The 21684-nt window shown below is 39.4% G+C and overlaps 1 protein-coding gene across 1 annotated transcript in view; it reads left to right on the forward strand.

The window, feature by feature from the left end:
* The window catches only part of EYA4 (EYA transcriptional coactivator and phosphatase 4), a 152274-nt gene that overhangs the window by 90317 nt on the left and 40273 nt on the right, over positions 1–21684 (forward strand). The window contains exons 4-7 of the mRNA XM_084262506.1: positions 12372–12496; positions 13684–13752; positions 14152–14187; positions 18961–19053. Coding sequence (XP_084118632.1) covers positions 12372–12496; positions 13684–13752; positions 14152–14187; positions 18961–19053 — 323 coding nt within the window. The remainder of the gene's footprint in view (positions 1–12371; positions 12497–13683; positions 13753–14151; positions 14188–18960; positions 19054–21684) is intronic.

Consider the following 21684-nt stretch of genomic DNA (forward strand, 5'->3'; position numbering starts at 1 on the left):
TTGCCCAGGGGTCTTTTATGTGGTTATATTGCAGATGGTCTGTCTGTTCTATCTTCTCCTTTTGAATGCTTTTTTTTTTTAAAAAAAAAAAGGCAAAAAACTTTCATCTGATCCTTAGAATTTACACACTCCTTTACAGCTGATAAGGTTCTTTATGGGTCTCATAAGATGCCTGTGCAGACTCCTTTCTGTTAGAAGTTGCAAAGCTTTCCATATATCCAAATGTGTGTCTTGAGTTTTCTTGGCAATTCTGGACTTCGTTCTCCAGTTTAGCTGCCAAGTGATATAATTTACTGTGATCTGAGTCCGCATTATTGTCAAATTTCTTTGGGAATTACTTTATGCCGCCCATCTTTGAAAACCAAAGTTCGACTCTACATTTGTTTAAGTGTGACAGTGAGTGTGATGGTCTCGATCTAATTCATAGGGGATTCTTCTCTGCCATTTAAGAGAGAGGCCCAGGACTGAAGTGGCAAGTCTGCGGGAAGGTACATTTGGCGTATCTATGGAGAAAGGCATACCTGGTACCGAAATAAATAAAGGAATTCCATGGATTGACTTTTTAGAAGAATTACCTAGTGTGTGTCGCAAGCGCAGAAGAGGGAGAACATCCCGTCTGGTAGATTTTGGTTTAGTTCTGTTTCAGTTTACAACTGAATCTCAGTCACTTTAATATTAAGGGTTTTTTTGGATTTTATTTGCTTTTCAGTGTAGAAGTAATTGGCAGGTGACTAGACATAAGATCATGTTTTATTCCTGTGTTATTTCAGGCTTATGTCTTATTTTCCTTCTAATTATGTAGATTAAACAGAAAAAACCCACCCTGTGCTCTCAAAGATGCAGTGCTTTTCGTGACTTTCTCAAAATAGTGCTAGAGAAGGATATACACCTCCCTTAGCATTTCATTATTATGCCATCTTTTACAGCAGTAATATTTTAACATTTGCTGAGAAATAAAAATAACTAAATTATAAAAAGCTGTCACCTAATGCCTTAGTGCCCTGAATTGCAAACCAGGTTCTTAAGCACAGGGGAACCAGTGCCCAGTACGGTGAAGCTGCAGTCGACAGCCTGCAGTGTAGATGTGAGTGAACTTCAAAAACCCACAAGGCTTTAGGGTTGGTTCCTCCTGCCCTGCTTTTTCCTCGTGACCTTGATGGAAGTGGACATGTAGTGATTTTTAAAGGCTAGGAGGTCTGTCAGAAGTCATGGGGAGGTCAAACCAAGCTGGATTTTGAGTAGAGGGAGATCTCAAGGACAGTTTCCACCAGAGGGACTGGTTTTGTGTGTGTTGTGTGGGGGCAGTGAGGGTCCAGGGCCGTGGCTCTGCCCTGGGGCAGACGGGTATTGCCCCACCATGGCCAGGGTGTTGTCGTGCAGGCTGGGCTGAAACTAGAGGTGTTGCACATTTGCAGCTGGTACCTGCCCCTTCGTGTGGCTCAGGTGCATAATTTGGGGTGGCAGGGGTGGGGGTTAAGGAGGAAATTGTGCCCTTGAGGCCTCAGCAACACTTATTTATTGACTCTTAGGAAAATCACCTACTTCATCCCAAATTAAAAAGGTACATAAAACCTGTGTGTATGCTTTAAGTTTCAAATTATAAAGTGACTTGGGGAAATCAAACAGCAAAGCAAAATTAAATGTAATCATTTGATACCAGTTGTAAAGCTTGGCCAGCATGAGTACATTTATCAGGGCATCATTCTCTCTCTTGCCTCAGAATAGCAGGAATTGTTTTGAATGTACTTTGTTATTAAAAGTAAATGCAATAATCTCCCCATTCTTTCAGGGGCATGGGTAAAGTCTCTTGGACAAAACAAAAAGTGATGTCTGCAGCACTTCTAACATACCTTGCCATCCCGAGTGGTTATGCCCAGCTATACCTTATTAGTTAACAGGAATGATTAAATGCCGAAGCAGTTAAAGCATCAGGCAGTCAGAGAGTTGCATGTATTTATTTTACATTCTAAACCTAGCTGGGTTATTGTGACTGCGATTAGAGAACAGAAATAATTGCTTTTGACACAAACTGCTTTGGAGCCAACCATAATGTGCTCCACATGAGGTAAACTACGGAATATTTGTCTGGGGAGCCAAGGTAAAGATCAGGTTTAACATCTAAGGGGAACTTCATTGTTGAAAGTGACATGCATTAACGTTTCCCATGTTATGACTGCTTGCCAGTTACTCTCTGTCTTTCATATTTGCAAAAAAACCACCCAAACTCAAAAAACAAACAACAGAAAAGACTCAGACTGTTTGCATTAAAACACTAAGTTTGAATGGAGCATGAGAACTACAAGTTTTTGGCAACTCCTGTATTCTGCCCAATCTGTCATCATAACTCATCCTTTCTGGAGATGGATGAAGTCCTTGCAGGGCCCTGTAGTGGTGGCTAAAGAAATTACATTGAAATGAAGTATGATGGCTCCAATATCGCACACCTGAAAGAGCTTCTTTTCCCTTGAGTAACCCCTGATGAGGAAGAACCACGTTTCAATAACTAGTTTGAAATTTAATAGACATTTCAATTCAGAGTAAGTCAGACACAACCCACCCTCTGTCTCTTGTAACGAAAATGTGAATTCACAGTTACATCATACAACCCAGGCTCCATTGAAGCCAACAGCAAAATTCCCAGCCTTTCATCCTTGATTTCTCAATTTTTGATTTGCTTAAATATTATCTTACATGAATAAAGCTGACATTTATAATCAGTAAATGCAGGTGTGGATCAGGCACCATGGTCTGGGCCTTGTTGTGCCAGCTGTCCCATTGCCACTGGTGGTGATGTTTATGCAACAGGTCAAGGAAATTAAGTACACTCCCCATCAAGCTACTGAACAGACGAGCCCAGAATGAAGGGTGCTTGAGAGGTCCATCAGATCTAAATGGAAGAACTACCCTATTGCAGACGCAGGTCTCCAGCACCCTAGGAAAGCTTATGAGGAGTGCTATCCAAGAAAGGTAGTTGGACAATAACATAGCGATGAAATTATCCCTAGAAATTCCTCTTTCTTAGGTGGATTTGGAGGACCTTCTGTGCTTTGACGCTTCTTTCCATCTCAAGTCTGCCATTAACACGTGGTTTGGAAGACAGCATTTCCTCATTAAAGAGTGAAGATGCCAGAGCACCCCCCTACTCATTGTCCACAGGAAATCATGGCTCTAAACAGACCTTTCAAAACTCCTTTTGTCGTTTTACCTAAAATCAGACTTCATGTCACAAGGAGCACTGCCTTGTGTTTTCCCTGCGGTGCTCTGAAATTCCATGCAGTAAGCAGCGTGGCTTTGAAGGCTGTGTCTTACAAAGGATGGATTAGCAGCAGGCTAGGAACTGCCAGAGCTGATCATCTCCACCTTTTACTCTATGTATGAGAAGTAATCTTTGTTGCGCAAATTAGCCTTAAACACCAAAGAAAGAGCAAGATTCCTCAGTCAATAGGTTTGCTACCTGTTCCTTACCTCCAACCAGGTCGGCTGTCAGAGATGCAGAAAGGACTCTGAAATTCCCAGCAGATTTGTGGATAGGACTCTCAACAGTTGTGCAGAAGTTGCCGGTGTGGGAGGGAAGGCCACAGCCTTGCTGTTGGCGTTCCAGCCATCCCCACAGAAGTGTTTGTTATTTGTTTATGACAGAGCTCATCGTGTTATAAGAACCACAGAATTTGCAAGTGCCGATCACATCTGGAAGTGATCAGAAGGGGAAATGGGAGCTGCTGGGCAAACTGCTCTTTGAAAATGTGGCCCTGTGATCCAAAGACCTGCATTTAGATCTTGCGTATCTGTAAACCGGTAGTCTTTATTTCATGTAAGTTGGATACTTGACAGCTCCCCGTGGAACTGCAGTGTCATTATCACTTTTGATTTATTTAAATGCTCACATAATGATTAAAAAACCTACTTGAGTCACCTTGTTTTAAGTAGCAGGTTAAACATGAGTTTAACCTCCTGGAAACGTGTTTTCTGTGCACACCAGGGGCTAGGAAACGCAGAATGCAGCCCGTGGACTGTGTGTTGAGCTTGTGGCCATGGACCGAGAGAACTGAGCTCCGTTCTCTCTGCTATTCCATCAGCTCTTGGTCCTCACTGCTTGTTAGGTTAGACGTGGTCTGTCTGGCTCCTGGAGTGTTTTTCTCCAACCAGCTGCCTGTTTCTTTGAGAAGACGGGAAATACCTGCTCAGACATCACATTGCCTCTTTCCAGATACCTCTTCCAGTGCCTGGAGCGTAAACCCTGAACTAAAATCATACCTCAAGCCTGTGGCTGTCACATTTGGAGAGCCCAGAAGAAAGATCTCAAAAGCTGGCATTGCTTTGTGTAGCTTTGGTTTTTGTGTGTGCATCACTTTATTACATCAGAATATAATCGTTTCGCATATAAAACCATCATTCTTTGTCAAATCAAACCACTCCCAAACTGCAAACTGAGGACAGGAGGTGGGGAGGGAGCCATGCAGAAAAAAAGGCTTCCCATTACCTCCCTTTTCTGTGACAGGCTGCCCATTTCACTAGCACAGACCTGCGTTTTGTAACTGAAGAAATATCCCGAGCATAGAGAGGGTGAGTTTATGCCAAGGTAAATAATCTAGTACGTTTGTCCCCACCTCTGCTCCTGATTTCTCTTACTTTTTACCTATTTGTTTTAATACTTGTTGGCCTTGGACAAATGGAGAAATTAATTGTCCAGTGGGAGAATCCAGAATGGTTCCTCGAAATTATTCTGTGTTTTATCTATGAGTGTGGAAATGCAAAGTAATTTTATATTCTCTTTTAATTGTGTCAGGGAAATGACATTCACTCCCAATAAAAGTCAGAAAGCAGTGAGAAAATAACTTAATGTGAATTTGTGTGCAACTGAACTGCTCTAGAATAGATGACTTTCTGTGGTTTTCTGGAAACCGCATTAAATGACATTAAACTGAAATAAAATGTCTCAGTCAATCAGAAACCAGGGAAACCATACAGTCGCTGACTTTTAAGCAAATAATAGTTTTCAGCAATTATACAGCATGACAATCCAAGCCTTTGAAATTTATTGCTGTGTTTAGTCATCACCAGAGAAAAACCTAAGCATTTCACCTTCGTTTTATTTTTCAGGCAGGAAAAGAAAATCAGAGTTTTCTTTTCCAACGGGAATAAACTTGAATTTGTAAGCAATTATTTTTCACAATACTTGGTTGCATTTTCTCATTAGACCCCTGAAGAAGAAATCCGTTTCAGTAAAGCAGTATCTGCTTATTACTGTAACAGTAATTTAGTGCTAGATTAACCAAAGCTATGGCCTTTGGTGTTTGCTCATGCAGTGAGAAAAGAGGGAAGAGTAGATTTAATGAAGGGAAAAAAGTACCACGACATCTAGCTGTCAGGAAGCACAAAAAATCTCAAGGTGGCACAGGGTCAAAAAGAGCGTGTCGTAGCAAAAGTTCAACTGGACAAGTGGGAAAGGGCTTGGGGAAGATGCAGCAGTGCTGTTAAAAGAAGCAAAACCAAAGTAGTCCTTTTTCTCTAGCTGAGAATGGCACAAAGAGGCAGCCAGCCTGCAGTGCTGGTTGTTGTCACGGAACCTGCCTGTTCTCCCTCCCCACCAAGTGCATCCCAAGCGCAGACACAGGCTGCCTGTCAGGCAGCCTCTGTAAAGTAATACTGTCTGCATGAGGAGCTTTTTTCTCCTGGAATTAGAGCTTGAATTGAAAGACAATAGGCATGAAAGGAAAACTGAGATACGGTCACAATCAGTGCCACTTTACATCCCAAAGGATTGCCTATGAAGTCCCATCCTCTGCAAGATAAGCAGTATAGTTGAGATCTAAAAAGCCATTAAACAAAATCGGGCAGGTTTGAGTTTTCCTGAAATTATTGTTGCTTTGTGCTGGAAGGATCCTCTCTCCCAGTTGCCATTATTGCAGTCCCTGGGTAGGGGCTGTTTCCCTGTGAGCTTGAACTCACTAACTGGAAAGCCATTTGTGATGATATTCAGGTTTGTAATCAATAATCCGTGTTTGTAAGAACTTTACTGTAGTTCTTAGGGTACAGTTCTCCAAAGCTGACCTTCATTATATTTCTATTATTTGTCAACTCTCTGGTGTTTATAAACAAGGCAGAAAACTCTTAAAGTTGCAGTACTTTGTTTGGCTAAGGTTTCCTCCCTGGGATACCCTCTGCCTGACATTGTTCATAGACTGACAGAGGAGAAGCTGCTTTTTTTTATTTTTGATATATTAATGTGGCGCTAGTTTTGCTTCTTCCTCTTACTGTTTTGATATGGAAGTTGACACCCTACTTACAAAACCATGAGAAATAGAAATTACATAGCTAGAATCCACCTTCTCGTAAATGGCTGCAAAAAGTTGAACACTTGTTTTCTAGATTTTAAAAAAAATAAAATTAAGAAAACTCTGAAGAGCATTTGCTGATTTTATCCCTATGCCATGACATGTCTGTGCTGCTTCTTAGCGCTGTATCAGATCACTTTACAAGAAAAGAGGCCTCAAGGAGAGCGGAAAGCAGGTCTTGCTAGTGTCCAGCAGTATTAGTTGTTTTTCACTTGCTGGCAGGCTCCAGGAACTCACATGATGGAGGTTTTGGGTTTTTTTTTTTTGTGAGATTAACTTGCAAGATCGTGGCCAGAGTAGCAAAAGATCTGCTGCTTTGGCCACCTACTAATCTTCAGGAGATACAGAGCAGGGGCTGATGAGCCTGGCAGTGCAAGACGGACAGTCATCTCAAGGGAGGAAATTTGTCTCATCCATTTAGCTGCTTCTTCATTATATTTTACAGTGGCAAAAAATAGCAAAGGCTGCTGTGCTCAGGGTAGAAGCACCTGTAATAGAAAACATTACAAACCTGTATATTTAGGGCTGGTGTAGTGATTGTAATGTTGCTCATTTGAGGAAAGTTGGGCTGTGTGTTACATTACAACATCTGTGTGAGTCTTTGGCGAAAGATGTTGGAAAGCTTTTTGGTGCATATTTATACACTTACACATAGGTCTGTGTGGATATTTAGCACCAAAGAATTATTAAAAGTCTGCATGCAGCTGTGGGTTGGTGTACATGATGTTTGTATGCATGTGTGTATTCCCAGGAAACCTGTCATCCAGAATCCTTCTCTCCACCTTCTGTGGTATTGCTTGCTGTGGACTTTTTTAAAGCATTGGTGTTACTTCTTTTTAATTGTATTATTTACAATTTGTTTAGGTGCAAGTAAACATGAAAAATCTCTGGCCTAAATGTAAAAATAACATGTAAAATATGGGGTTTGTTGTTTTGGGGTTTTTCTGTTTTGTTTTAAAACACCTAGGAAAACCCTCTATAAATATGACATATCTATTGTTATTGGTTGCTTTAAAATTTGTTGCAGATTTTATGTAGATTTTATTGAGCTAATGACATTTGTGTATGTGCATCCATTCTGATTTATCAGAGTAGAAGGCTTTGCATGAGCTAGGCTGCATATGGAAGAGAGGCGGGCTCAGTGGTCATGTCCAGAACATGGCTGGAAGATCTGGCTAAAAAAATCTCTGTGGGGTAAAAAAACCAAACAAAACCCCCACCCCACTTTTCTTCAAAACTGTATAGTCAGTCAGAGAGCTGTGCTGACAGAAGTAGGAGATAGATTTAGCTGAGTCTGAACAGATCTGTTACCCAACTTTCATATTGCTCTAAAAGTTAATTTCTAAATAAAAGGAAATTCCCTGTTTGTTTAATTTCAGAAGCTCCAAGGTATCTGACATCTTAATTGGACAAGGCTCCAGGTTTCTGTGAGAAAGTTTGGGATATGTAAGAGCTGGAGTTACAACAGGAGGGATGTAAGAAAAGCAGCAGAAAACCAACCAAACAAAACCCAACCAGAAACCCCAGATAATTTAAAGTTTAGTACATTCCACTAAAGAAAATCATGTAGATAATTTGCTTTTAAGGAATTTTAAAAAGAAAAATCCTTTTAAATGCTTGTAAAGAATTTTTTTCTGACTAACTTATAAACTAAATTAAATTACTCAGCATTAAATAACCTTCAGCTAACCCTTCTTTCAGTTCTCTTTTGTTTTGGATTTATTGAAAAAATACTGCAAGGTGAGAAATTAATATTTGTAAAATACTCTGTCTAGACTAGAATTTAAAGGTTTTTTTCACATTGGAATATTTATTCTTCTGTAAATCATTAAAAATAATTTTGCATTTTCAAACTTGGTAGAAAAGAAGTTTGAAATACAGTAAAAGTAGCTTATGTAGCTAAAAGGTTTACCTGTTAAGACATGATCTTTTCAAAGTAGAATATCCTCTAAATATGATCTACTTGCAGAATTCAGTAATAGTCAATGGAGTTTTGAGTTGTGGAACGACCCAGCTCATACTCCACATTTATAGTATTCTAATTGGAAATGCAAATGGATAACAGAGTTACAACAACTCAGATTTTTCTGGAAATAGAATTTCAGTTGGCCGAAGAAAAGCAGTGCACAAATGGATATGTAATTGTAGTGAGAGGAAAAAAATACAGGACTTTAAAAAGCACAGCCCTAGAAGCAAGGCTCGAACTTTTTACCTTTATAATAATACAAACAAAAGCTATACAGAAATACAGTGATGCAGTTGTCAAACTGGGCAACCACAATTAGCCATACTTCAACCTTCCTACCCAAGGCTGGGTTACAATGCTGGGCTCTGCGCTCAACGGGTCTGGGATGCATCAAAGAGTTCTGTTCGGCTGCCCTTGTAGAGGGAGAGGGGAGGGTTTCTTGCTTCGGATGCTCTTCCTTAACCAGTTTGTGAACGTAGGTTGACCCTTGAAAAGATGTCACTTCAAGCCAGGGAACAAACCGTGGAAGGTCCAGGATCTTCCACACACAGACATCTTTTCAGTAGAAACCCACCTCGGTTTGTTGAGGTTGCCGGCGTAGAGGAGTTACAGCCTGCAGGGATCTGGGAGGCTGCGCTGTGCAAATGGGATGTTTTAGAGGCTTTTCCAGTAAGCCTCTGAAATGATCCACTAAGCATGTGCAAATACCAATTTTCAAAGACATAAAGCATAAGCCAAAGCAGAGTAAAAGGCAAATCCATCTTGCCAGTTCTCAGCTTTTCTTTCTGGAGCTTGCAACCATGCTCAGTTTCTTCAAACAGTCCAGAGAAAATGAACACATCTTCTCACCAAGTGATCTGTTCCCTCTCAAAAAAATTATCTTTTGATACAATTTAGCATTTTACTTAATTACAGTGAAAAGTAGTCTGAGACAATGCAAGAGGGGGAAGAGTGAAGCTCGAATAGTTACATGCCTGGCAAGAGAAACAAAGAATGGAAAATAAAGTTGTACAATGTAGGTTTTTTAACAGCTTTAACACTACAGTTTATTCTGTCTAAATTGAACCACGCTGCATTTACTAGAAAACAGTCTTTAATAAATAACTGCATGCACTTAAAAGTATTAATTGGACCTTTGGAGATTACTCTTTTTTACATTTTTAGTGCAGGAAAACACATAGTGAACTCAAACCTGCTTCTGATTAAGTCAGTGAAAGCAGGACTCTGATAAACATTTAGTTTGACAAAATGAATTCAAGATGTTGGAATTATTTCATCCATTTTTTAAGCATTTTTCCTGAATCCTTTATTCACTGAAACGGTAAGGTTTTAGTAAGTCTGTTACATCTTCCTGACAGGTTTTTTTAGGCTAAAGGTAAACTAAATGCATCCAGAAAGGTGAACCGAATGACATCTGTTACACAGAAGGTAACGTGCAGTTGAACAAATAAATTACATAGGGATATATTAAAATAATCCCCTTACTTGTTCACACAAGGTAGAGCACCCAGGATAAGTATAATGTATACACATGGTTTTGTGAAACGTTTTATTGGTTTGGATATCCTTTTTATCCTTAATGGACTACCAGTAACTGCAAGTGCTTTTACTCATGCAAAGAAAATGTCTATTTATAAACGTACTACTTTTAAAATAGTATTAGTTAATTAGCTTGCCGTGTCTGTGAAACAGGATGCCATTTGCTATAAGGCAAATAAAATATTTTTCTGCGTAAAAGGTTTCATACTGGTATGGAATAAAAACTATTCCTTGTACAAAGTTTGATTGTTTATATTCTTCACGAAGCAAATAGAAATCTGAGGTGTTAGTTTTCTGATTAAGAAGACCCTATTCGATTAAGAAAATCTGATTCATAGGAGAGTGAAAAGTGCTTAAGCTGGATACCTCTTAGATGCACTAGATTGGTAAATCAATTATTTTGCTTACAAAATATTGCTGAAGTACTTGCATCCGTGGCCACAATCTGTGCTTGCCTGAAAAGAAATTATTCTGATTTCCATGCTGAAGAAGAAAAAAAGCACATGTAAACTTTCTAAGCTAGATCTGCCTATTAGGCATCTCTAGGCTGATCGTACTTCAACAGGAAATCATAACACACAAACCGCCAAGTGAACACGTGGGGAGCATTACACTGTATATGCAGTGAGACACGGTGTTTATTTTGTGTAGCATTCTCCTACTCCCTTAAATACATACAAGATGGAAACTTGCAGACTTTCCTAAAACTTTAGCTGCACAGAAACTATGAAGCAAAAATAGACAGGCTAGTAAATCACTTGAGTTCATTTTATTTCATCTAGTGCTGATCACATTTCCAGTAGACAGTAAATACAATGCACTGCTGACAGATGTGTAGAAATGTATATACAATTAGATGAAGAAATACGGGTCAGCACAGTTCAAATCTCAGTTTATGCCTTCGCATTTCCTTGAATATGGTTGCAAAATTGTTACCTGCTGATGCGTGGCCTCTTGCAGTATCAGTTTTCCCCTGCTCATCAGGCTGCTGCCGAGGAGGCTGCCCTGCCAGTGAGCGTTCGGGCCTTTCAGGCTTGGTTCAAGCATTCGCTGGAGTAAATGAGATTCTTTACCGGGGTTTCACATGCCTTTAGGTCAGGTCTTGGTGCTTTTTTCCAGCTGAGATGTAGTATTTCCTAAATATCCTGGAAGATACTCAAGAGAAGAGAGCTCTAAATCTCTGCCGTGACTTGAATGCAGTGAGAGACAAGCTAAAGCACCTGGGAGATCCACAGAATTAGGAATATGAAACAGGAGACAATTTTGATCTGTGGTTGTGGGTTTTTTTTTCCTTTTCCTTATCATGGAGAAAAAAAAGATAGAATCAAGCAGCAGACCTATATTTGATGGAAAGAGGGCATGTTTTTGTTTGGTTTGTTGTGGGGTTTTTTTTTTCCCCACAATATTCACAGAGCACGGAGTTTCACAGACAATTTCAGAATGAAACTTGCAATAAAGGCTTCAGATGCTGGTGTTGCCTTAACAATTTGCCACTGCTCTTCTTCCCCAGAATATCAAGCAGTTACTCTTACTGAAAGAGCCTGACTGTCGATCTCTTTCCATGTCATTTCAGTCTCCTACAACACAGTTAGGCTTTCACAACTCTGTAAGACAATCTTTCTGTTGGCCTTTGTAGTATACATGTGGTAAATGGTTTTCTGGTCACAGACGGGCTGGCAACATTTCTTATACATCCCAAAACAGTTTCTTTGGCAAAAAAAATCTGTGTGATTAATTTATAAATGAAGCAAGCAAAAGGCAAACACACACTGCAAATTGGATTGCAATTACCAGTTTTACAAGAAATGTTCCATGTCTGCTTTGTCTGAGAAAGGCAGATCTGTTGTCAGAGAATGAAAGACATTCGCAGTCCCCCAGTACAGTTATGATGCTAAAACCCATTGCAGTCTAAATCTACTTGAAATATCACAAGTTTCTGAGAAATTACTCAGAAGGGGTAAAAAAAAAAAATCAGTTGAGGTAGTAAGACTATACACATTTGTACGAGTGAAACATCTTCCAGATGTATGTGGAGGTTCTGTTCATTCACCTGTCTGATCTGTTCCTGTGATTTAGTGTGAGGCAGCAACTGCTGGTGGTTGGAATACAGATAATGTGAGGCAGAAGTTCCTCTTCTGACTTTTTGTGTAATGACTGACTTTTCACTTGATTTCTCTGTTTTCCTCCAAGAAATAACTATTTACTTGCATTTATCCCTCCGTCTGTCAGCCATATATACACACTGTCCTATGCACATCTTTTACAGGCTCTTTCAGCAGTTTCATAAGCCTGTGTTGTCTCACGTTACCTAAAGATAAAATGAAAAAGACTGTCTTTGTTGCTGTTAACATGAAATTATTAGCTATTTTCTTAGGTTCGGTAAAAAGCAAAGATCTGAAAGGAACCTGTATTGGTTTGTTCATCAGGCTGCATTACAAACTCTCTGTGTAAAAAAAAAAAGTTGCTATTGAAAAAGTAGATTATTATACATAGTATTGCAATGCATTTACTGTCACCTCCTTCTTTAATAGGTCTATGGAAATGCAAGATTTAGCCAGTCCTCATAACCTTGTTGGAAGCAGTGATGCACCGGGCAGTTCCAAACTGGATAAACCAAATCTCAGTAGCACATCAGTTACAACAAATGGAACAGGAGGCAAGTATAAGATACTGCTGGCACAAACAAAGTTTCTGGCTAGTTTTTACTAATATACATTTTTAATGTAATTTCAGTGATGAACATAAAACCAGTTATAAACTCAGCAGGAATTATGAACAAAATAGCAGTTGTGACAGGGTAAATCTGATTATTCCAACAGCATTTTCTTCAATTTGCACCAGTTGGAGTAAGAGGCAGAACTGGGCAAAGGCGAAACAAGGAAAATCTTGCAATGATTGATTTGAACAAAGTGTTAAAGGTTTGGTTATGCCTGTTGATAATTTGAAATAGATTGCATTTTCTGCATCATACTTCATTCCTGAGTAATAATTAACTCTTACACCCTGGGCTATGCACATTTAGGGTGAGTTAAAATCTCTATTGAAAGAAAAGCATCAAAATTAGACTCAGGTAATTTTTTTTTATTTTTCATGATGAACATGCTAATTCCATTTCTTGGCAGGTAACAAAAGTTAGTCATAAATATATTTATATATTTTCCTCAAAAGTAAGCGGTTATTACTGTTGTATGTATTACTGTAGGGACAGCAGTACCATGCAGCTACCACACAAATGATCCAGTGCTTTCGAATAAGAGATTCTGCCGTAGCTGCACTGGAGCAGTGGGAGGCACGGTCCCACGAGTCCTGTTCCAATTAGCGTCCATCAGAGTGACACCGTGGCTATGAGTCAGGCTAGAGTTTCAGCCCTCTCTTTTGGAGTTTATGTGTTGCTGTCTATTTTAACAGTTGGCACCGGGATTTTTTTTTTTTTTTTATTTGTTCTTTCTGGCCAAAATGTAAAGCATTTTATTCAATTATACCTATTGAAAAAAATATATCTGTCAATGTCAATAAAAAGCGTGTGTGCATGTAAGGGTAACAGAACTCCGCAGGGAAGGGCTCAACCATAAAGGTTCAACCTATTTATATTTTTAAATAGGATCCTTATTCCAGCGTAAAGAAGGGAAAACCTAAAACATACCATTAAAGAACACTAATAACTAGGTGCTTCTATATTATACTTGCATAAATAAACCAGTTAAAATAATACTCATAAAAACAATATGGTGCAGTTAAAAGACTTGGCTTAAATTGCAAAAACACTTACTTGCCCTGAAGACTGTTCATGTACCCTGAGCAGACATTCGTGACAATGAACCATTATACCATTCCTGTTCTCAGGAGACAACATGACTGTGTTAAATACTGCAGACTGGTTGCTGAGTTGCAGTACTCCCTCCTCTGCAACAAGTATGAGAGAGCCTGGTACCGTGCATGCGTGTGGTGGTGTGTCCCCGGGACTGCTGTGTAACATCTCTCCTGATTTGCTCTGTTCTTTCCTTACGTGATCTGAACAGTTTTATGGAGTTACCACCCCCCCCCCCCCCCATCCTTTTCTTTTCCACTTCTTCTCAGAGGCCTTTCCCTCAGCCAGAAAACTGGTAGGAAGTTGCAATAAATAGTTACCTTACCATACTTTGATGACCAAGGAGAATTTAACCTGCTTAAAATTATCTTAACCACCTACGTGCCCTGAGAGACTGGGAGAGCCCCGCAGTGAGCATCATTGCTGGGAACTACCAGTCGTCAGCATTGCTGGAATTCAGACCACTGGATTTTCCACAGAATGTCCATTTGTTTTATTTTTAGGTACCACATTGCATGATTACCTGAGCACAAACCAAGGTTGACATTATTGTTGCTACTCCTACTACTACTTTCATTGTTAATTAAAGCTTTATGTCCAGTGTGCTACTGCATGTAATGTGCCCCTTTATAAACATTTGGCCATATTTTTCAATCTGTTGTTTTCATTTATGATTTTCCTCTCATGTATTATTAATTGTGATGAGTAATAATGATTAATGATAATTACATACCTGACACTGTTGCAGTACATATGGGATTCATCATAGGTGTAAACATGCATCCCTGTGGCCCTCTACAAGCCATTACAGAGGTGATCAAGCTGTGCACGTTTGGACAGATATTAGGAATATCTCAAAAAACTTCCTTTTACCAAAACCCTCAGAATTAGATTGCCACATATCCAGAGAGAATCTACCACCAAAAAACTTCAGGCTGGAGAACAAAAGAATGTTTGCACTAAAATAAGTAATTCCATATGAGTGCTCCTGCTCAGTTACAAGAATTTAAGTTTAAGGATGGACTGAACTAACATAGCTAACATAACTGTCACCTCAGTTAACTGTTTCACATGTTCAGATAAATGTGGAAGGTAATAACTTAGAGTACTAATTATCAGTAGTGAGGAAGTGTAATGTGAAAGTCCTTGTATATAAATCTAATTTTCCGTAGGCAGTAGAATGTTTACATCTGTGCTTCTAGTTGAGTATATTCCTAGGAATAGCCTTAAGGCTTGATAAAAGAAAGAGGAAAATCATTCATATGACAAGCTCTGTTTTTCATGAGCTTTTAGTCAGACTTGTTTGCTCTGATAGCTATTGCACTTGCCCTGCTTCATGTATAGCAGCAGCATCTCTTGCTCCTAAAACTGTTCATTTTCAGTCCTTAATATAGAGTTTCTTTAGGGAAAAAAACAAAAGGTTGGCAGAGTAGTAGTGCTGGACTGCTAAGTCCTTTCATCAAGTGAAGAACTTATATTGGAGAAGCTGTTGCCTAGTGGGAGCAGTATTCTGAGTATGTCCTGGAATAATTAAGTCTGGAAGGGTTCTCTGCAGGTCACCTGGGCCAACCCCTGCTCAGAGCAGGGCCAGCTTTGCTGTTAGATCATGTTGCTCAAGTCAGCATCTTGCTGAGTGTTGAATATCTCTAAGGTGGAGCTGAAACAGCCTCTCTGGGCACCTGGCCCAGGGCCTGACTACTTTTGCAGCAAAGAATTTTCCTCTTACTGCTAATTGGATTTTTCTCTCACTGCAGCTTGTGTCTGTTGCCTCCTGTCATTTCACAGGGTGCCCTTTGAGAAGTGTGTGGCTTTGTACTCTCATCTCTGAACCTTCCCATTAGATAGCTGCTGGCAGCAATTAGCTCTCCCCTCAGCCTTCTCCTCCTTGTACATCATATGCTCCAGCCCCTGACCATAGTGGTAGCTCTACTGTGTTAGCGTGTGCAGTCTTCACTGTTAGCCCCACTCAAGAGTATTTCCAGCATGTGTTTACTCTTTTCAGTATTTAAAAATAATTAATCCACGCTTTAAAGAATAGACTATTAAATGTATAGTCTTCAAATTATTAATCCGAAATGCTTATTCAAACTCTTAGTCTTTGCATTATGTCTAGAGCAGTTGTCACAGTAGCATCAGAACCATGCTTTGTCTTGCATGTGTGAAGCATTGGGGTGATTCTGTGGTTTTAATTGTGTCAGCTTTTATTTCATTTCAGCTTAAATATCCCCAGGGTTTTGATCCATTGTTAGAATTGGGGTTTTGCAGGGGAGGGGGGGGGGGGAATGGGAAGGGGTTGGGGTTTGTTGTTGTTGTTTTTCTAGTTAGCTTAGTGGGTTTTCCCCTCTTAGTTTAATAGCGTGCAGCATAAAGACCGGTAAATGTCTAGCTCCACTGAGGAAATACCTTGATGAATTCCTGACTCTGATTAAATCTGAATGTAATGATGTAGAACTGTTTTAAGACAAGCACTATAAAATACTTTCTACATGTATTTCTCAACAAAACACAGTGCCAATTAGATGTTTTTCTTCAAACTAAGTACATGAGAGAGTTTCTTTCGGTTTAGATCCTTTACTGCTTGACAGGGAGAGAAAAAGATGGTGACTGTTGATGCTGATGGAAGTGCACTGCAGCTGGCATTAACCAGAACTAGGCACAACTCTAAAGTAAACATTTCAATTTATTACGCAAGTTCTTTCTTTTTTTTTAATAAAACAACATTGGATATTAATATCCAGGTTCAATTTTTAATGAAACAATATTGGCACATACTGGAGTGTCTTTCTGGGTGCAATACTGGACATAGGTTTGTAGCTTCATATGGGTAATGGTGGAATACCATCTTGAGTAGAGACAGATAAAGGTACGAAAAAGTATGGGCTTTTTCATGTAGGTAAATGTCCATACTCTGCAGAGAAGAGACATGCATCTTACAAAGTAAAATATGACCATAGCTCTTAAGATGGGAAAATACATGTCTTTCCAACGTAGTATGGGTTTTTTCATTCTTCTCCTGAAGTAAATGGAAATTTTACCTGCATATAGTAATCAGAAAACAAATTCATTCAGCTACTTTTCATGCTTCAGGCAACAATACATGTTCCATATTACCAAGAGCCCTGAAGTTCAGTGGAGGCAATTGTTTTGTGACAAATGTCCTTTAAGCTTTTTCTTGATGTATAGTGTACTAATCTGATGAAAATAAAACCTTTCTCTTCTAAATAGAGAAATGGGAATTGTTGATTACTCTTTTTCTAATTTTTTTTTAAAACTTTGAAGATAATAGTCTGCCAAATGACAAGGAGTGCATAGCAGCTTGAAAAATGTTGCTAAAATTCTTCTCTGATCATTTCATACTGAATTTATGCTTGCAGACAGAATTTGTGGGTGTGGCAGTTTTATTAAAGAGAAGTGATAATGAAAAGAAGTCTACATTTAAAAGACTCACATTTAAAGATTTTTTAATGTCTCACAGTAAACGGAAATGTACAGTCATGTAACTTGTGTAAGAAACTGCTGCTTCTTTTCCTTAGCACTGGGGCACCAGTGACACTCTCTCTGTCATGGAGACAAATACTTCCCCATTTTTCAAATGTCCCTGACTTGACAGGTGCCTCTTTGAATTCAGTGTAGGTCACTTGTGCACTTGTAGGCGTCTGCAGCATCCCAGGGGATTTACTGATGTAGGTAGGATCCCCTAAGCAGGGTGAACAGAAATTAGGTGTGATACCGTAGGAGAGGTAACTCATGTAGGGCCTGTCACAGGCATCCATACTGATAGCTCTGCACTTCTCAGTGGGCTCCTCATCGTGCTCACAGACGCTGTCAGGAACAGTGGTATGGTTCTGTAGGTGGTGTTTTGCCTTGAGAAAACCAAATCCTTTATTTAGCTCATCTGCAGACCATAAGAGGGATGAGGAATTTGAAGGCAGCTCAGGCCGTATTTGGACTGAATCACCCTCTGGAAGTTCCTCTCTTTCTAAACTGGACATAAAGGGGGATTAGTATTCACCTCTTCTATGTGCTTAAGTTAGGTCACTTGAATCTGAGCTCCAGTCTGTAAATACATTGCTGGCTCAGACCATGAAACTCCCCCCCCCCACTTACTGTTACCAGTGAAGTCAACCATGGATGCAGTGATGATGACAGACAAGAGCTTTGCTCAGCTTAGTAACTAGCTGGCAGAAAACATCTTTCCTTGCATGTGTTAGACCTGCTGACGGCCAGCCTGGATGCCACAGCAAAAGCTTCTCCAAAAATCCCATACTGTAACCTTGGAATTTCCATACATGGCATATGGCTGTAGTAGTGGCCCATGCAGGTCACCATTGCCACTTCGCTCTGCACTTCTGGGCAGCAACCAGCCCTGTGGTATCTGCAAGCAAGTTGCTGATACCACATGTGATAAATGCTCAGGTGCACACCTGACTGACTTCTGCAAGTTAATTGTGATAATATGTTGATGGTTTCCACATTGTCAGTCAAACGTCTAAAAAAAGCTGCAGTGTGTTCGGTTCTGCTGTTTCTTACCCCACCAATTAGAAGGGTGACTCCCAAACTCTGTTATTAAAGTCCTTGCTGGTCGGTCTCTTCAGGTAACATATTAAACTGTAAGATCTAGATTGCCTCTGTGGTACTTTCAGTTACAGCTTGGATGGTAAGAGTGCATGATGATCCATAAGAAATAACTTGAGTTCAGAGTGGACCCAAATGTTTGGTAACCTCTGAGTTAGAAGCTGACTTGTCATGGCTGTTGTTTGTGTCCTACTCTAGTTCTTTTGTTGGTTTTTTTTTCTGTTAAACCTCTCTATTTATGGAAAATAGCTTTCTGGTGACCTAGCTCAAAAAGCCCCCCACAGACTCTGTAAAAAGGGAATGGGAAAGGTAGAGTGCTGGCACTGTGAATGTAATTTGCTTCTATATGAGCATGAAACCATATTATTATTATTGTTTCACTTGTCAGGCAAAACTGGTTTTGTTACGTGCTACATCCCTTGACAACTAACGTTTCCTTCCTCTCAGCTACATTCAGGGAATTGTTAGAATCAATTAGGTTTCAATTGAAAACTCCCCAGAAGATATTCCCATTGCTGAAACCAATAGATAGATGAATGCACAGGTAACAAGCTGTGTAGATGGACGGCCACTCCAGACAGAGCAAGTGTAGATTATCTCGGTGTGGTTGGAGAGTGAAGGTCAAAGCTGTTGCACCGCATGCTTGTTTGAGCTGGACTACCTCTAGTGAGACTGGCATGAAGACTCCAGTATAAATTTAGAAGTAAAATCTCATGTCTACTTATTCTTCTATGTAGTGTCTCTTCTTGCAGTCAAAACAGAACCCATGAACAGCAGTGAGACAACAACAACAACTGGAGATGGATCGCTTGACACTTTTACTGGGTCAGGTAAAGCCATAATAAGATCACCTATTGTTAGATGAGCATTAGTATAGCATTTAATAACCTCCACTAATTAACATTTCACTGCATGGAAATGCTCTTTAAAAACTACAATAAAGTAACATTTTAATATATAATACATTTAATAAATAATAATGATAATTATTGTTGTTCTTATTATTTAAATGAAAATCTACAGTTGTTATAAGCCATGATCTTAGAAAAGCTTTAATGATGACTAAGATGATTAATGTATGCAAAAATAGCACAGTAATAATTTTATTCGTGGACTGTAGATTTTTCTCAGTGTTCACCTTGTGATTTTAGGAAGAAACAAAATGGATTGCATTTGTAACAGCCTTTTGAATTTCTAGAATTTTAAAACTTAAGGATTGTATTTCAGTGCTATTTTTTTTTCCTATGAGCAGTGTGTTAGTTTAAACACTGACAAGATTGCTATAAACTACCTTCTTTTCATGAAAACACAGTCTGTACTTTAAATAATCATAAGTTCCAGTTGCTTCTTCTTAAAAAATTCAAACAAACAGCAATTTTAAAGTCAAATCCTATAAATTATTGAAAGATGAATAGCTGTGAAAAAGAACAGATAATCTGTCTTCCAATCATTCAGCTGAATCCCACTAATAATAATAATATTAATAAGGAGATGAGGCAGAATAAATTTTCCATCTGAAAGTACCAGTTCAGTGATGGCCTGACTGAAATGTCACTGAGTCCAGGAATCACCACTCCTCACTGATACTTTGGGAGACGTAGGTAGTCAAACCCTATTGGGAAATCACAATGTAATGAAAATGCTATAGGAATTACCTTCCTGTTTCTGGAATTGTTTTGGGCTATTTTTTAGCAAATGCAGATATACTCTGAAGGTGCTTATTTGAAGTAGTGTTTATAACAAATTTCGTTCCTGATAAAAAGGTCTTTTGTGAGATGTAAAGCAAGCTTATATATACTTTTTCTGGTTAGAAAAAACCAGAAACATTCTTCTCATTAAGATTACCCTGAAAGGAACCCCAGCACCTTAAAGTCTTAACAGCTCACATAAAAAAATTAAGAGTCTATGCTGAAAATTAGCTTTAATTTTTCACTCCCTTGTTACTCTCTCCTAAAATTGTATTAGTAATGATTACAGATTATAAAATATCCAACCATATATATGATTTTCTCATTACTGGTGAAATTTTATCAGGTTCTGAAATACATTTAAGACATCTGAGTTGAATTCTATGTGTAAAACATGGCTAAGGCTACATTTTCATGAAAGGGTGCCAAAAATTGCAGCCTCCAGTTCAGGTTTAGATAGCTAAGTAACAGCTTGATTTCCCCAGGTGCCACTCACCCGTTAACTTCCACTGACTTCAAAAGAAGTATTGAGATCTCTACACTTTGGAGGTTTGGAAACAATCGGTGCCTCCAAAAAAAGGCAGGAATTTGAGCCTTCCACAATAATTTTTGTCTGCTAGCCACCTGCATACTCAAAAGAAATACAAACCTTATTCTCAGCTTAGGCCACAGACTCAAGTATTAAATGGGAATGGTCATTCTCAGTGGGAAACTGATAGTCTGCCTGTCTGGGTGATGTGCACTCTTCATCATCAGAGCGAGAGGCCGAGCTGCCTTGAAAACATGCTGAGCCTTTCATGGAGACTAAATCTGTTACTTTCACAATTGCTTTTTTACTGGTACCTGCAAATTGGACAATTTGCTTGGCTTGGTTTTGTGGAAGAAGTGCTAGAGAACAATAAAAACTCACCAGAAAAAATATTTCTTTGTCTTTTTTAACCTAACTGGTTGTTTGGGAACTTTAATGTGTTGCCAAAGACAGTAAATACTCACTAAGTACAAAGATGTAATTTCAAGCAAACCATCTGCAATAGAAAAAATAATTCATAACAAAGCCTGACACTGAACAGGTTTTTCTTCCTAATAATCAGTTACATACGTGTGTTATTCTCAACTGTGACAAGGTGATAATGCTGGTACATTCCTGAAGCTTTCAGAGCACCTGTGAGCTCATTTCTTGAGGATGCCTAGACATACAGGGTTATCACCTACTCTGTCTCTTACAAGTATGGGTCAGAAGGACTCAAGCATCCTTTGTTGAGTAGGGAAGGATTTACGTATGTTAGTAAATATTTTATGAAATGAGACATGAGTGAAAAAAGAAATCCTTGTGCTGAGATCCATTTGAGAGTCTGCTATGCATAAGTCCTCTCCTTCAAATATTCTACCCATTAAAATTGATTTCCATGCTCCAAGGGCAGTCAAAACCCATGATGTGTCCTGAAGCTGAGCAGAAGGATGAATCACAGAATCACAGAATTTTAGGGGTTGGAAGGGACCTCAAGAGATCATCAAGTCCAACCCCCCTGCCAAAGCAGGTCCCCTAGGAGAGGTCGCACAGGGAGGCGTCCAGACGGGTCTTGAATATCTCCAGAGAAGAAGACTCCACACCCCCCTGGGCAGCCTGTCCCAGGGCTCTGTCACCCTCACTGTGAAAAAGTTCTTCCACATGTTGGTGTGGAACTTCCTGTGCTTCAACTTGAGGCTATTGCCCTTGCCCCTTGTCCTGTGTCCAGAGACCACTGAAAAGGGGCTGGCCATTTCCCCCCGTGT

Source organism: Gallinula chloropus (assembly GCF_964237585.1).
Source record: "Gallinula chloropus genome assembly, chromosome: 3".
In the NCBI taxonomy this organism is placed as follows: domain Eukaryota; kingdom Metazoa; phylum Chordata; class Aves; order Gruiformes; family Rallidae; genus Gallinula; species Gallinula chloropus.